The sequence below is a fragment of the Varanus komodoensis genome, unplaced genomic scaffold (genome assembly GCF_004798865.1).
Source record: "Varanus komodoensis strain SLA01 unplaced genomic scaffold, ASM479886v1 scaffold20_1, whole genome shotgun sequence".
Classification (NCBI taxonomy): domain Eukaryota; kingdom Metazoa; phylum Chordata; class Lepidosauria; order Squamata; family Varanidae; genus Varanus; species Varanus komodoensis.
In genome coordinates this window covers 18,018,064-18,030,523 of record NW_025335587.1, presented here as the reverse complement: position 1 = coordinate 18,030,523, position 12,460 = coordinate 18,018,064, and the positions used below count along the sequence as shown (strand labels likewise).

The 12,460-nt window shown below is 47.2% G+C and overlaps 1 protein-coding gene across 1 annotated transcript in view; it reads left to right on the top strand.

Annotated features, from left to right (window-relative positions):
• Positions 1 to 12,442, top strand: part of APPBP2 (amyloid beta precursor protein binding protein 2) — a 44,550-nt gene extending 32,108 nt beyond the window's left edge. The window contains exons 13-14 of the mRNA XM_044430392.1: positions 2,012 to 2,177; positions 4,193 to 12,442. Of these exons, the coding sequence (XP_044286327.1) occupies positions 2,012 to 2,177; positions 4,193 to 4,446 (420 nt within the window). The 3' untranslated portion in view covers positions 4,447 to 12,442. The remainder of the gene's footprint in view (positions 1 to 2,011; positions 2,178 to 4,192) is intronic.
• The last annotated feature ends 18 nt before the right edge of the window (positions 12,443 to 12,460 follow it).

Here is a 12,460-nt window from a genome sequence, read left to right as displayed (position 1 = left end):
AGGCTGGCATGGGCTTCGGCTCAAGGGATGCTGCAGCCAGGCTGATTCCCTGCTGTTCAAGTAGTTTGTTTTTCAGGAATGCTAGGTGGCCCAAGGCAAGGCAAGTGTACTGGTTTGGGAATAAACTAGCCCAATAGGGGAGAGCAGCTGCCCCCAATGTGAGCTGACTTAAGGTTCCAGGATGCTGAAATCAGTCCTGGCTAGGCAGAATCCCAACTATCGAACATGCTCCATTCTCTCATTCTTGCACTGTTGGAGTCCAAGTGGAACTAGAGCCAAAGATTCCAGAAGTAACTGGCGGATCTTGGTGCAGGAGACCTAAAGGCTAAAGGCAAAATAGGCACGCACCCCATTGGTGCCTTCTGGTGTACGCATGTCAAGGCAGAGCCAGATTCATGAAAAATTTGAGGAGTCCAGAACAGAAGGCTTTCAGGACAATCCAAGGCAAAGGCACTTGGTGCTCAGCAAACACGCAAGTGTGGTTCTTGAGAGACTGGTGTTCTGTTTCCCAACTACTCTTGACAATTCAGGGTTCAGCAGCCAACATTGCAAAGTGCATCGCAAGCCCAGTAGTTAGCCAAGTCTCTTTCTGCCCGGTCTGTTTGTGCTTGCAGAGAAGCAGAAAACTCCAAACTGGCTGCAGATGCTACAAAATTCTGGCTGTCTGTCAAGGAGCAGCTCTGTCTTTACTGCCTATTAAAACTCCAGTGGGAGGAAGGTTTGGGCAGGACACAGACAAACATAACATTTGGTAAAGGAAAACCACTGCAAATCAGGAAGACGAGTTCTAGGCAGCAAAAGACTCGGGTGGCACCTTTCCTGTGGTTTATTAGCTTACAAGCAAGGGCAGCTGTAATTCAGCCCATTGCTATTATTTCGTTCTGATGGATCTGACCCATAAGCAATGGACATGTCACACCAGTGCATTCTAGCTCTGCCTCTTGGGGCAGATTCGGAGGGCTGACAGATCCCCCGAAACATAGCTTGATTCCGACGGAGAATTTCTCTAGTAACGACTCAGAAATCAGCTCCAAGCCAAATGGCAGCAGCTTGATAAGCTTTGCTGCCTCCTCCAGGTTTTATTTGTTTATTTATTAAAACATTTTTATGCCGCCCCATTCGCCGAAGCCTCAGGGCGGCTTACAACAATAAATTAAAATAATTATAATCTTAAATTTAAAAATATAAGCATTACATTAAAAATACAAAAATACAAAATCAAATAAGCCGCCCTGGCCAGAAAAATCCAATAATATTAACAGTTAAAATGCCGCTTAAATAAAAAGGTCTTCGCCTGGCACCGAAAAACAAATAACGACTGCGCCAGGTGGACCTCTCTGGGGAGCGCATTCCATAGATTGGGCGCCACCGCAGAGAAAGCCCTCCTCCGAGTAGCCAACCTCCTGATTTCTTTCACCGAGGGCTCCCGGAGAAGGGCCTTTCCCGCCGATCTCAAGGGGCGGCTGGGCATATATGGATGTAAGCGCTCCTTCAGGTTTTAATTCTCCTTCCACCCATGATCAGCTAAGATGCTGGGCAGTGATGCTTTCCCCTGGCCACCCCTTTGCTGGAATCCTGTTTCAGGCCTGCCAAGAGCTGAAGCAGGCCTCAAGCCGGAGCAGTCTGCCCACACACAGGCTCAGCTCCAGGATGTCCTCCAAGGAATCGCCCGATGAAGAGCTGCTGCTGAGCATGGCTCTGCGCATGCGTGTGATTTCGTGGTGGTGCGCCACCCTCGCTAAGCATGGCTCTGTCTCAGTCGCGTGCAAAACACAGGGATGGGGCAAGAGACACAGGAGAAAAGAAACACTCTTCAGATGTTCCCTGCCTCACTGCTCTCCCCTTGAGCCCCTTCCCCGTGACCCCACTCCCCCCCCCCAAAGTGCAGAGGGAGCCCTAACGCATGGCGGTCCGGCCAGCTCTAGAAAGAGGGAAGCAGCAAAAGCAGTAGGTTTTACATGAACAAAAGTAAGTAAAATTCATGAGAAGAATGTATTTGGGGCTTTTCCAGGAAGCAGAGGAAATGCATATCAAGGCCATCCAAATCAAGGAGCAGCTTCTGGGCCAAGAGGATTACGAAGTGGCGCTTTCCGTGGGACACCTGGCCTCTCTCTACAACTACGACATGAATCAGTACGAGAACGCCGAGAAGCTTTACTTGCGATCCATCGCCATCGGTGCGTCTGGCCTCCGCACAGGTTTTCCGTGGACTGCCATGATGGAGGGTTGGGTGAGCGTCTGCTAAAGGCGGATTGACTTAGCATCATCCCTTTCTGCGGACGTGCTCACTGTGTGTTTTGGGTTTTTTTAATGATGAAACTCCCTCCAAACTCCTCGGGTGCCCGGGAGCCTTTTTGTATCTTACGAACGTGCAGAGAACAAAGTCTTATCTTGGCCAGCAGCCCGACGTCCCAAGGACATGAGCAGAGTAGCACCCTTCAGCCCACGTTCCCCCACAAGTGATGCCCCACGAGAGGTGCCATGCCCCTGTTCCCAGAGGTAGCCTAGAGCCACCTGGGCTAGTAGCCATTGCCTCCATGAGTTTGCCCAATCCCTTTTCCAAGCTTTGCCATTTGAGCATGGCGGTGTAAATAAATGCTTGCGTTTATCTGTTTCTTGGGATGGCCTCAGTGAGTTCTGATACTGCTAGAGCAGGGGGAAAAGTCACTCTGTGTTCTCCAGAATGGACATAATGTAATATGCATCTGTTTTCTCTTCCCTTACGTGCCTTTTCTCTCCCCGCCCCTTTTTGTAAGCGAAATAGCAGGCCAGGGAAGGTGTCTCAGCCCCCCAACACCTTCATTCCAGTCGCCTCCATCTGCCCTTTTCTCTAGCCCTACAATGCCTTGTTTGAGGTGGCAGAATTGGGAATGTGCTTCTCCACATGCCGACTGACAGTTTCACTTTTCAGTTCCTGTTGCAATGGATGCCAGCGTGGTATTGGCCAACCCCCACGCTAGATGGGTATTTTCATCCAGGTATCCCTCACCTGTCTGAGATCCCTTCCCAGGTCATTTTCCAGGTAGTACAGATGGCCAGGACATAACTCACCTTCGTGGCTGTTCTTGTTTATTCAATTTATATGCTGTTCCACTAGCAATAGGCTCTCTGAGCAGCTTGCACCATGTTAAAATTCAACAGCATAAAACAGTACAAACACAAAGTAACATTCAGCTACAAAGACCAACAATAACAACAGTAACACATGTGAACACATTTTCAACTGACCAAGTGGGGAAACCAGTTTTTTTCTCCTCATGGATGGGATCAGAGCTCCTCTCTCCATTTAGCCCACAAGTGGGCGACTTTTCAACCTGATCTATTTATTGTAGGTATATCTCACCTTTTGTCATGCAAGGAATCCAGGGTGGCTTGCAGAAGCCTCCACTCTGCTTTCTCCTTGGAGGCAGGTCAGGCTGAGTGAGCGACTGGCCCAGAGTCGACCATTGAGCTGCACGGCCGAGCAGCGACTAGGAAACCCGATTGCCTGAGTTCCGGTCCAGCATTACCTGCTGCCCCAGAACGCAGATGACCTCCCCAGATGTTTTGGCCTGCAGCGCCCATGACCCTTCACGGTGGGCCAATGGGAGTTGCCGCCCCAGGCCTCTGGAGGGCCACGTGCTGCCCATTTTGGAACTAAGGGAACTAAATTCTGCCCCCGGTCTTTCTGGACCCATGGGCACCCTTGGGTGAAGGCCGCAGTGGGTGCCCCTGCAAAATGGCTCCCTTGGAGGGCTTGGACTGTCTGAAGAGTTCCGTATGGGGGAGAAATAATGGTGCTCGAAGCTAGGAGGGGGGCCGTGCCGGAAGAGACCAAGATGTCGGGGGCGATACTGCCTGGCCAGAGTCTGGGAGTGAGCTGGAGAGGAAGAGCAGGCGTGGGGCAGGAAGGGAGGAAAAGGGAAGGAGTGAAGGCAAAGGCTAGGGGCAGGGAGAGACCGGGCAGAGGGAAGATACCTGCATGGACGAAAGCAGCCCTCCTTTCTTCCTCTCCGCTGAACAGTGTCAGGTCACGGAGCAGGAAGTACCATGTTTTCCATTTTTTAAAATTAAAAATATGTTTTTGACGGGGCTTTGCAGGCACTGTCGAAGATTCCTGTGGGTGCCCCGGCAGGTTCTGATGCTTCTTAAAGTCTGTGTTATTGGAGGAACCGTGGTTTAAAGTGCATTATTATTTTTTGCATTCTTTTAGGGAAGAAGCTTTTTGGGGAAGGTTACAGTGGACTGGAATATGACTACCGGGGCCTCATCAAACTGTACAACTCCATCGGCAATTATGAGAAAGTATTTGAATACCACAACATTTTGGCCAACTGGAATCGGTTGCGAGATCGGCAGTTTTCAGTTACAGACGCCCTGGAGGATGTAAGCACCAGCCTTCAGTCCACCGAAGAAGTCGTTCAGTCTTTCCTGATTTCTCAGACAGTCGAGGAACAGATTTGCTAAGGACCTTGGTCAAGTTTACCAACTGCTACATTTTTCTCTTCATTTTCCCCAAAATTTACATGGGAAAAGTCATACTGTGAAATCTGAAACCATGTCTTTTTTTTCTCCAAAAGGGGGTTGTAAAAATTGCATTGAAACACTGGTCCAGCCCATAAAAATCCCGTCTTCTGGGGTGATCGCAACTTCTGAAGGAGTGACCGTACCATACAGAGAAATGTGTGCTAAAAACCCTTAACCAGCAAAAGTACAGAGTGCTTTCCTTTGGCTCACGAGAGAGAGAGATACACACATACACCTAATGATGTTCTCTATTTTTAATTTTTTTGTCCAGAAGCATCCACTTCACAGGAAATACCTGCAAGATTAGTCAGAAATAAAACCATTTGCCAGTTTAAGTGTTGCATTTTTAATCGCGATGGAGGGTGCCACCTGGCTTGTAGTTCTGATGAAGCGAAGTCCGACGTTATTGTGTAGTCGTGGTCTTGATGCAGTAAAAACCGAACCAGCCCTGTCCCGATCAGGGTGCATCATTGAAACTTCTGTCACAGAGATTCCCATGCGCATGTGCACACAGAATAGTAGGGAGAAGATCTTTCTCGATGCCTCGTGCTACCCGATGCGGATTTCTGGCATGGGATTTGCTCTTGAGAAGCCACATTTGCTCTCGACCTGCTGCTGTTTTTGCTTTCAAGAGGCATCGGAACTGGACCAGTAGTCACCCAGAATCGCTAACCACCAGTAGAATATTTAGTCTTGGCCTTCTTCCTTTGTTCTTTGGTACAGGGCAGGAGTTTTCTGTGACAGGACCAGAAGAAGTAAAGCGGACCAGCCTCGCCATGCAGAGAAGATTCTTGGACCAATGGCTTTTTAACCATTTCTGTCCCCAGCATTCATTTTTACCCTGTAGGATTATTTCAGCGGGGGTGTATTTCCAGTGATAACAGACACTTTATATACATGTAATAGATAACAAAACTAGGAGCTACATTCTTTGGTGGTTGCAAAGGCATGTCTTTTAAAGTTCTGCGGTTATACAGGTAAACTAGATGTTAATGCCATAAGAAGAAACTTTTAAATGCTTTTCTCCTTTCCTCCCCTCTGCCCTTCAGAATAGGCTTTCTCAAAAGGCTGCAACTTGCTTGTGCTAACTAGAGTTTGTATGTGTGTGCGCTGAAGAATCTGGTTTTATTTTATTTCAGTTTCTGAAGTTGGCAATTCCTTGTGCAGCTTGCAGGGGTCAGTGGGCAATGCCAAAAAAGCACAACAGGTCAGTCGGTCTGTCTGTCTGTCTCTCTCTCTCTTGCTCTCTCTCTCTGTGTCCCCCCAGCTACTTTTTTATGTTCAGCAAAAACAGCCGGAGCCCGTTTGCTTTATATTTAATTTTTTTAAAAAATGTCTGTTATATGTTTAAGAGCAAAACAAGATAACTATGCCTGTCTCACTAGCTTGTCTTAATTTTGGGGTGTGTGGTTTGGATATTTCGTTTTTCCCATTATTTTCTTTGAACTGAACCATCTTTTAATGTTGAGGTAATAATTGAAATGTTGAAAGACCTATGTAGCATATTCTCCCCACCCCCCAGATTGGAAAGGAGAAAGAGAATTGTTTATTACCTCAGTTCTTAATATGGAGGCACAAGCGGTGCGTGTCTCTGTAGTTAAGTATATTTGTCGGGTGGTCCCCCTATTTTCAGGGGTTCTATAAGTTGCCCAGGGACAGAGGTTTCGTTACCGAAAGCCTCTCTAGTATTTAGAGTGATTCACTTCTCTTTAATTTGTGATTTCGGGGCTGGAGGTCTGTCAAGTTGAAGAGCGCAGTAAAGCCTAGTGGTCGGTGACTTCAGATATTTCTCTTAGCAATAGCTTTGGCTTTTAACCTGGAATAGCGCAGGCTGATAGTTGTTGTTTTAAACGAGTGCCTTTTAAAAATACTTCCTCTCACGGGGGTGGGGGAGCGCCTCGTTAACACCAGGCTCGAGACGAGGCGGTCGATTCCGGGAGCGTGTGCTGGGTGGCTCTTGCGCGGAGAGACGGGGGCGAGGCTCCGCAGGGCTTACCACCGTAGGTCAGGCCTGGCCTTCCTGCACAGTGCGTTCTGGGCGGATTCTGCCCTGTGAGCCTCCAGAAGGTGGGTGATTGCAGGCATTTAGTTTCCAAACCAACCCAGATCCCAGTTTGCACAGGAGCTGCACCCCGAAGTGCTGCTATGGAGGGGGTGGGCCCCACCTCCACAGGGGGCTCGAGGACGGTAAGGTGTCTGTGTCAAAAAATGGTCTAGGAAAGAGTTCTTAATGTTTTTACACCCTGTTTTCCCCCCGGTCATGTCCGAGTCTGTAGGAGTTTGCCAGTCTTAATCCCGTAGGTGCTAAGGATTTGGAGGCAGACTCTGGGAGGCTTCTCAACGAGACTCTAGTCCAGTGCGCACAGAGCAGCCCAGAGCTTCGGAGGAGTGCAGTGGATTCGCGCAAAGCCCCAGAGTCCCCGTACTAAAATCTCAGTACACTAAGGGAGCCCTTCTGCGTTCTCAGGTAATACGGGGCAGGACATCCCATTCCTTTAAAAGGCAGCCCAGCTGGATCATTTCTCTTGGCCTGCAGGCTGCTGCAAAACTGAATTTTAAAAAGCTAGCCCATTGTATTCCGAGCTCGCACCGTCAGCATCCCTAAAACAAATTGCCATTTTGAATGCAATAATATTAATTGTATAGCCTTAAACAAGAGATTACTGTAACTCACAAGCCCTCCCCAGCTGGGTGCTCTCCAAGTCTGTTGGACCACAGCTTCCATGATCCCCAGCCAACAAGGACCAGTGGCTGTGTTGGCTGAGGATGAAGCGAATCATAGTGCTCACATGGTCAAAACCAGGATGGGAAAGACTGAGAAAATCTGGTGATGGAAGGAATAGGAACAGAAGGGAGAGAGCCCTTGCACCTTGCTCCGCATGGAACTGAACTCCCATTCTTAATGTGTTGGGGTCACTTTATTATCTTCCGTGCGGTTGCTCTGGCGTAACCAGAGACTTGTCTAAACTTGCTCATCCCCCAACAGAACAATTGGTTTTAGAAGCAGAATTAGGAAATGACTGCATTTTCCACCTATGGAGACCAGTGAAGCCTAGCAAGAACTCTTTAACATAACCAGTTTTCATACCAGGCAGTGATAGGCAACCCGACTGACAGATTGGATAGAAGTACAGTGATATAGAAGGTGGTATTGCCATGACCTGTATAGGAATAAATAGTCACCATCACCTTTCCAGAAACAGACCTGAGCAGAAGGGGTGATTACTGTGCTTAAAGAATTGTAATTCTGCCTCCTGCATTCTTAGTCCCCCGGTCAGACGGCATTAGGGTCCTGTCCTCCCTTGAACTCACTGGCAGAAGAAACCTTGTGCAATTCCTAGTAACCACATTTCCTTAATGGAGGGCGGGGTCTGGAAAATGTCTTGTACCTCCCATTTTGTGCCCCCCCCCCTAATTTGGGGTTGGTTATTCAGCAAGGCCACAGGATCTCAAAAGTCTCTGAATGTATATTTCTGGGGTGCCTCAAACACGCATTAACCCGTCGTCTGTTGCTGTTCCCAGACTCTTCGGGTCTTGATGTACACATGCAGCAGAACGGGTTGGTAGGAGGGACTGTACCACATCCGGATTGCAGCAGGAGAGTTCACATACTGGAACGCTCTTCTACATGAAAGAGTCCCAGGCTGCAGGTAGACTATTACAAGTCTGATGGGCTTGCTTTTTAACTGCAGGGGAGCGCTGTGTGTGTTTGCCGTTTCCTATTTAAAAGTGGCATTTTCTAGCAGCTGTTGTGAAGTGCTCCAGTCCAGAATCCCACCAGCTTGTTCTGCTGAAAATGTCCTTCTTGATTCTTGGTAGAAATGGACCTTTTGGGGGGAAATCCTCATCCACTAAGTCACAGTCCTTCTGCTGGTTTTGACTTTGCCATCTTTTTCCAGAGCAACAAGACGTTCCTGAATGTTGGTGTCTCCTGGTATTATCCCTTGTCTTTGACTGCATCAGTCAAAGATGCAGAGTGTAAAAAAATGTGGGTCGGGGTGTGTCATTTTGTCCTCAGTGGAATATTGTTAAGCAGTTGTTTCTCTCCCCTCCAACCCCAGTCAAGCGTAAAATCCAATGCAAGGACTGCCCAATCTCTAAATCATGTCAGCCGAGTCCTGGAATGGGTCTTGCATTATTCTACGCCAGTAGGAGAAAGTTGCTTGCTGGAGATGCATTGGTGCTGGAGGGTTATAGAAACTTAACACAGAGGTTTCTCAAGTTTGCTTTAACAAAATTTACTTTTCGTCAGGAAAACCTTAAATTTAGTGTAACCCACCTCCCCCATGTCCCAATGATGACAAAGGGGATTGTCTTGATTTTTCCAGTGTGTCTGGGTTGCATATTTTTGTCGGGCAATTCTCAGAGCTGACTCCCCAGTTATTATTGCGCGCGCGTGCGCGCGCACACACACACACGTACGTACGTTTTAGTTCACATGGGAGTTTTGTGCTCCAAGCTCCTGGGCCTCTGACTTTTTCAGCACCCGTGACTTTGCAAGTAATGAAACTTTTGTGGGGGTGAATGTAACAGCGATGAAGATCTTTATTTCCTGACTGATCCATGTTAGTACACATGAGTAGGCCGCTCCCACAGAAGGAATAATCTAGAAACAGATCTTGCACCTCTATAATTAAGCAGTATTTATGGGATTGCTTTTTTGTTTTGCAAGATTATGCGTTTAAGGTGTTTGTGAGGTCTTTGGTCACTACTTTTGTAGAAGGCTGTTTCACCAGGAGTGAATGTTTTGGTAGCCAGAAGAGCATTTATGGTGCCATTCCCTGAAAAGGTAGAATATCTTACGGGGAATTCGTTGTTGCCCTCTGGATAGGGATTTATGATTTTGACGTGGGCTTTCGTTTCCGCGCAGTTTCATGTACAAAGAACAACTAATTACATATCAAGGACTGCTTTGGACAGCTGTTCTGCTTTGCTTGCTCTTTAGCTGATTTCAGGGCAGTAGGACGTTAAGCATCAAGTGACTGGTCCCTTTGAGAGAGGGGAGTTATTTTCCCATACACCCATGTGGTATGTTGAAGGGAAGAAGCAAGAAGAGCTTCCCATCCACCTGCTATACCATCACCCAAAACCTCCTGCCCTAGAACCTGAAAACAAAATTTCTTCTAATACATAAGATTCACATTCTAACCGCCTCTCCTTTCTAAAATGCTTTGTAGCTGCGCTAAAGTGGTTTGGTTCCCATTGAAAGGGGAAAGTGCCCTGCAGCTCGGCTGCATCATACAGAAACATGAGTGTGTTTAAACTCATGCACGTGTGTGTCTGGGTCAATGCAGACTTTACGTGCAAAGCAATTCTGGCGTTTGCACCATCTGGACATCTTTGCTCCAGTGTCTGTGAGTCCCAGGTTCCACCCATATTTTTACAGCTCAGATCGACCAGTAACTTTGCTGCAGTGTGAAGAGTTTCTTTTCACAGTTCATTTTGTCAAAATGTTAATAAACTCGCCATACACCATCCTGAAACCAAACAGTTTTAAAAGAAAGAATGATTTTTGGAAGAATCTTGTATTTGTTGTACATGGCTGCCTGTGTGTGTGTGTGTGTTCAAACCTTATTTGAAATATGCTTGGAATAGGTAGGGCTCTAGGCGAGCTGAACTGTTCAGAGTGAAAAATATCTGAACTGCCCTATGGACAAGTTGTCATGGAGAGCCCTGTTTGTCTGCGTCAAGGCACACTTGTTAAACTGAAGCTGAGATAGCAAACTTGACATTAAATCTTTCTAAAATCGTTATGGATTAATACACATCTGCTTCTGAGATCCTCACGCCACTGCACTATGAAATGGTGCTGCTCACACCTCTTGGAACAGTTCTGTCTTGTAGATTTTAACTGTTCACCTTGTACAGAAACCAATTCTGTGAGCCTTGGAAAGCTGTCCTTTGCATATTGCCTATAGATCTGTTCATTTCTGCAAACATGTTTGCTTTGGGTTGGTTCCCGCTGATGCATTCTCACCCCAACCCCAGTTGCACTCGCGGGGCGTGGGTCACGAGTCGGCAACCCAGGCTTCCTCTCCGCCAGACGTTTGCCCAGGTTAAATCTGCGAGGCTCATCCTGTATTTGCATGAATGCAAATTTCACAGTGTCTCTGGCAGACAGCCAAGCCAGGTGTGCTCCTCTAAGCATGGTATTCAACCCTGGCATTGCTGAGCACACGCTAAATCTCTCCCCTTGGAGTTCAGAGCAGTGGAGTAGATTTGCACCTTTAGGAACCTCTTGGCTCTGCTGTGCTGGAAAGGTGGAGGGTCCTTTCCTACCTCCATTCTTGGTGACACACTGCGGCCTAAAAGCCCACCTCTGAAATTGCTGACCAAGTCACAACACTTTCGCCTGACTGTACCAGATGTTTCCTTCCATCCAAAGCTCCCGATCACCTAATCTGTAGAAGTCACAAACACACACACACACACAGAGTTCATTATATATAAGGTACTCCTCCCCTTTGTGTACAAAACGAAGTAAAATACAACTGGGAAAAGAACTTGGCCTTGTGGTGCAGGAAGGGGCAAATCTACTGCCAGTTAGGTTGTGCGTTGCACCGAGCTGGCGCTGCTCGGCCCTGCGTGCGCCGGAGAACCGCCGGTGCCGAGACGAGGCACCCGCCTGGTCACCAGTTCCGTGTGAACCACCCAGGAGCCTCTGTGAAGGTGCCATTTTGTGCTAGACGCTCCCAAGCGGCTGCGTTCGGAGGGGAAGGGACGCCGTTCCAACCCCTCGGGTGCGTTTCGGCGTGTTGCTTCGCCTCCCAACCTGGCCAGGTGACACCATCCAAGTGCCATTACTGCGAATTGGAATGCTGACGCTCCTTACAGACGCTTCTCCTATGAGTCTTTGAAGCTGCATGGTCCCCCTCGCAGGTTTCACCTCTTGGCCTTCTGGGGAATTCCTTTGGCAGGCGTTTTTTTCCGGGTGCCGTTGAGGGGCGGAAGGAGGGAAGGAAACGTCCATGCAGGGGGTCCCATTTGACAGTTCTGTAGGTGAAGCTTTTGCCCCCCACCCACCCCCTTTCCCAAGCTCAGGAATGTGCAAGGCAGTCAAACCGCCCTCCTCTGCTCTGGGCTTGCATTGCAGCGTGTGCTCCAGGTTCTCGTGGCAAATCCTTTCATTGAAATCCTAGGTATCTTTTAGCATGGAGAGGCCTTATAGTGAGTTGTTTTAAGTGCACATATTTTTTGTTTTGTTTCGAAAACACTAAAAAGAATTAAGATGGGGAAAATATATATACTATATAAATATATAGAGATATCTAGAAACTTGATGTTTGGCACACAAGTTCTTCAGTGTTGAATCACTTAACCGTTGCAGGTACCGTTTGTGTAACTTCTTTCCCCCCTTTTATGTATATTCCTCGATAGGAAGGCCATGTTGCCATGATTTTTTTTTAAGAGAGAGAGAGAAACTTTAGAGTTATTTCCTGGAGGTAAATGAACTTTTACATTTTCTTGCATATTACCATGTTCAGTACTATTGTTTTTTTAATGGTTCATGGAACTTAACAGGGGATTAAACATGTTTGTGTATGTGTATATGTATATGTGTATATATATATATATATGTATACGTATATACATATATATAAAAAGTCAACCCTGTAAAGCAGCAGCATCGCTGCACACATAACAGCTAAAAAAATGCACAAACCTCCCAATGGCTCTAAAACTGAATCTCTTTTTGTGCCACTCTTATTTATATGAAGGTATCACTCTCGGCCGTCATCCATTCTCCTCTTCTGTGTCAACTTCTTTTTTTCCTTTTTTGGGTGTGTATCCTGCATTGCACCAGCCTTCAGTGCTCAATTTTATTCTTTGTAACCATCAACCATACCGAATATGTTTGTAACCAACATTGTGATATTCTGTAACTGTATTGCTAAAATGAATTATTGAATTAATAAACGTAGTGTTCCTGCGTTTCTGCAGGTGTGCTTTCTTC